At 39.3% G+C, this 4,411-nt stretch overlaps 1 protein-coding gene across 2 annotated transcripts in view; it reads left to right on the top strand.

Moving 5' to 3' along the window:
• The first annotated feature begins 3,282 nt into the window (after nt 1–3,282).
• The window catches only part of LOC116846859, a 3,814-nt gene continuing 2,685 nt past the window's right edge, over nt 3,283–4,411 (top strand). Inside the window, exon 1 of one of the 2 annotated variants that reach the window (XM_032821216.1) lies at nt 3,283–4,346. In XM_032821216.1, the coding sequence (XP_032677107.1) occupies nt 3,755–4,346 (592 nt within the window). In that variant the 5' untranslated portion in view covers nt 3,283–3,754. Of the gene's footprint in view, nt 4,382–4,411 lie in introns of both variants that reach the window. The other variant, XM_032821215.1, reaches the window with a different exon arrangement.

Genomic DNA, 4,411 nt, shown 5'->3' with positions numbered 1-4,411 from the left:
ATATATATATATATATATATATATATATATATATATATATATTGAAATAATTATTGTCACCCAAATCAATTCACTTACGTGTTTGAACGTTTTAATTATTGACATTAATATGTGTAGATAACAAAATAACGAAAGATGTATTAATAAACTTGAGTGAGGAAATGATAAAAGAAATGATCCCTGTAATTGGCACACGAGCAAAATTTTTGAAGTATTGGAGACAATACATTGGAAAAAACGTTTTGCAAGAAATCAGTAATGTTAACGATGCCAACGAGGATTGTATCAGTTCTAAAAAGAGAGTATGTATTTTAAATGTAAATGACTTGTAATACATATCGTCGGTTACACTACAAAATCTCTGAATTCTATTTTTAGAAAAAATTGAAGTACTTATACCATACAATGTCTTATCAAGATTTACTGCATATTATAAGTATCTAAATTTTGTGTAAAAATAGAGTTAAGAAGTTTGCTACTTTGACCGAAAACATGTATATATACAGGATATTTAACATCGCAGTGTTTCAAATCTATGTTTAGAAGAAGCTTTCTCAATTGATATTATGAAGATTTGCATATAAAAAATAAAGGACCATTGTTTGAAATGACTACAATTATGACTGAATTTACAATTATGTTAGCAAAGTTGTAATGGACTTTTGGTCTACTTCATTTCTAAAATCATAGAGGTCTGCGAGATTTTACATTTGAATTCATTGAAGTTGATTTATATCGTTGAAACATCTTGTAAAGGGTATCTGGAAGTGCACATACGTACACACATACACAACACGCACGCACACGCACATATATGTATATATGTATATACATACACTTGGTATATATAGGTATTTGTTTTGACTGCAACAAAATCTATGTTTATTGTATATATAAATTTTTATGTAACTCATTTTATTTTTATTTTATATATAAATTTGTTTTATTGTTATAGCGACTTACGAATAAAGCTACAAATACTTCACATACTAATTCATATCCTGATCATAATCAATCAAACGAGAGGGAAAATATACCTATTTCAAGTTTTGTAGATCCAAAATTGCAAACAATGTGAATCATCACTATAGATATACTTCTTACTCAAAGTAAAGCAGGACAACAAATCTTAGCATATTATACAACAAAAAAAGAATTACACGACAATATAAGAAGCAATATATGCGAAATTATTATTTCTCATATTGAAAATTTATCATTATGATAAATATAAAATATTTGACATTTTATATTTGACATTTTATTATGTTACGTCCGACGTAACTTCTCTTCAGTTCGACCGAGCGTACCTTCTGTTACCACCAGGAATGCAATAAATGCCCTGGGTAGTCAAAGAACAATGGACTGATAATAAGGTGTCAAAATTTAACTATTGATTATTACTCACATGTCGTGAGAAGCATCTTTCCCCTTCTACTAAAAGGTGGTGAGAACTCACGCTGGAGTATCTCGCCACCTGCCTATAAAAACGGGTGCGACTGCCCATACACTACTAGAGACAAGGAATCAGACAAAAGACTAGAGACAACAAGTCAGATAAGACAAACAGTCAGTCATTCAGCCAGAAAATCAGACAATCAATCAATCAATTAATCAGTCAGTTTTTAGTAGTAATAGTAGAAGTTTTAGAAAGTCAGTTTCAGATTTTACCTTTTAAATCAATCAATTAAAACTCATCACACAAACAATATATATATATTGCGACGATACTCGCGAACGGAACTTCTCGCGAGCGACGGCAAACAGTCGCCTGTTCGCCGCGTCTGCAAATTGCCGTCGGCTCCCGGACACGCCACAAAGATTTCCGCGAGAGTTGGGCGCCAGATACGGAAAGGCCGCACCACCTCGATAAAGGCGAGAATAAATAATTAACACAAAAGAAATGCGTGTCCCGGAACCGTCGGGACCGGTAGCTTTATTAAATTTAAGTCGGAGACGGGATGGGTTAGGAGGCGAAGTCACTACTCTCGATAACGGTAATAAAGAGACGTTTATTTGGGGACTCTCGCACGTCCCGATAGTTAAGGTACGCGAGACGATATAATTCGCGAGACGGTACACGAAGCCCGAGGACGCTTTCCTCGGGCGAGCCTTCTTTGTTTTTTCGCGCGGCCACTCCGCGGACGAGACACGGCACGATACGATACGCGACACGAATAGAATTGGAGCAGATGGTCAGTCTTACAATTTGCGGCGACAGCCCTTGCGTCGGCGGCGGCGTCAGCGGTGACGGCAGCGGTGACAGTCCTCTCTCCCGGCGCTCGCTCTCTCTCCTCTCCCTCTCTCGGCGCTCGCTCTCTCACTCTCTCTCCTCTCTCTCTCTTCACGCTGTCCACTCCCTCTCGTCCCGCACTATCTCGTTCTCTCTCTCCTCTCTCTCTCTCCGCACGCTCTCTCCCTCTCCGCTCTCTCTCTCTCTCTCTTCGCTCTCTCTCTCGGATCTATCTCTCTTCTCTCTCTTCGCACGCTCTCTCTCTCTCCGCTCTCTCTCTCGGATCTCTCTCTCTTTCACGCGCGATACTGGCCTCGTAAGTTTTCGATATGTCTGATCGCGGCAATGGTCGCGGTAAGGCTAACAGCTGATCGGCTCTGGGAGGATCATGTATCCTCGTGGATCCTCCCTCGTCGCTGCCCCTCTCGTCCTGGGGTGGTCGGTAGTCGGGAATCGGCAGATTTCGGTATTCTGGTCTCGAGACACTTTTCGTCTCGAGACACTGTTGTCATCGGGAGTTCGCTTGTTGTCTCTCACGGCTCTCCCGTTTTTTCCTGCCGGGTTTCTCGTGACGGCTGCTTCGCTAAAAGTAAATACAGCTGATCCGTCTAAACGCGATACTGTATTATAACTACGATAATTTCTCAGCAATAGAATATTCTCTATTGCTGAGCGTCCGATAATTTGCGATAATAATTTGGCATCACCAAAGTACGAGAGTGCGATTCACCTGAGCAGGGCTTCACTCGTTGTCGTCCTCTGCATCCTCCCTCGATGTCCTCCGCTCCTTGTCCTGGTGGCCGGCAAGGGGCGTCGAGGGGCACAAAATTCGGGACGCGCTGACCTTCGCATCTGCTCCGCTCGCAAAAATCGCTTCGTCGCTTTGTTCTAAATTTTCACAACAAACAATCCGACGGAACGCGATACTCGGCAAGGTCTCGAAAAACCGTTAGCGACACGGCACGCGATAAACATTCTCTACACTAATCGACACGGGATTCTTGAGACGGGCGCCTCCACGGCTGCCACGTCACAATATATATATAACAATTGGATCACTAAGATAAAACATTAAAAATCGTAAATAAGTTATTGGATAGATAAAGGTTTGTTTTCCTAACATCCCCTGACCTAAGCGTCGTGTTACACTTTACTCATATTCCCAAACCTTCACCAATCTCTTAAGTCCGATCCTAAGCTCTTCAGTCTCTCTGAAACTACAGTACGAGAAGGACTTCAAAATAACTTAAAATTACTTAAAAGAAAGAATCAATATTAAACCAGAATCAGTAAGTAAAATCATTATTTTATACACACATACGTTTACACATTTTACTTACACACAATCACACGAATTTGTCCATCCCGGGGTAAAGTGGTTAAATCCATCGACCCAAAAAGGACAATAAAAACACGTTTTAAAAAACAACTAAGACGTGACATAAATTTGGTGACAGCGGCGGAATACTAAAGTTTGTGTGACACCAAAAGTTTTTGTGAAAATAAAACAGTAAAGTGTAAATGCCAAAATTGAGGCGAAGTCCTCCTTCATCAAAATCAAATCAAGAATCAACAATTGAAAACCCTAATCAAGCTAATATGGATATTACCGAATTACGAAGAATGGTAATAGAACAACAAACCATTGGACGACTTCAGCAGCAGCAGCAACAACAACAACAGCAAAATGGACAAATCAGTAATCAAGGGATTGGACTTTTAACAGAAGGTAATTTCTTACATTTTTCAATAAGAGATGCACTCGATGCAGTGCCTACTTATGATGGAGAAAACATTCCATTCATTTATTTTGTCGAGGGTTGTGAAGAAGCCATGAGCATGATAGCACCAACACAGGAAAATATATTAGTAAGAGCAATAAGAAATAAGTTAAAAGGGGATGCACACCGATCAATATTAGGAAAAATTTTTACTAACATGCGTGAATTAATAGAATTTTTAAGAACTAAATATGGTCCCAGAGAAACAGTTTACGAAGCCCAGGGACGTTTAGCTTATTTATGTCAAAAGAAAGATGAAAAAGTGGCCACATATGCGAATCGAGTTCGGGAACTAGGAAAACGAATATTAGACGCTCAAAAAAGAGAGACTGGTGAAATTAGTGAAGAATTTCAAAATTCAATCGAGGCTCATCTAAAAAGCTCATCTAAAACTCAT

The sequence above is a fragment of the Odontomachus brunneus genome, unplaced genomic scaffold (genome assembly GCF_010583005.1).
Source record: "Odontomachus brunneus isolate Ranch 3 - 2012 unplaced genomic scaffold, Obru_v1 Obru_scaffold_071, whole genome shotgun sequence".
NCBI classification, from domain to species: domain Eukaryota; kingdom Metazoa; phylum Arthropoda; class Insecta; order Hymenoptera; family Formicidae; genus Odontomachus; species Odontomachus brunneus.
This window is presented reverse-complemented; position numbering and strand designations above follow the sequence as displayed.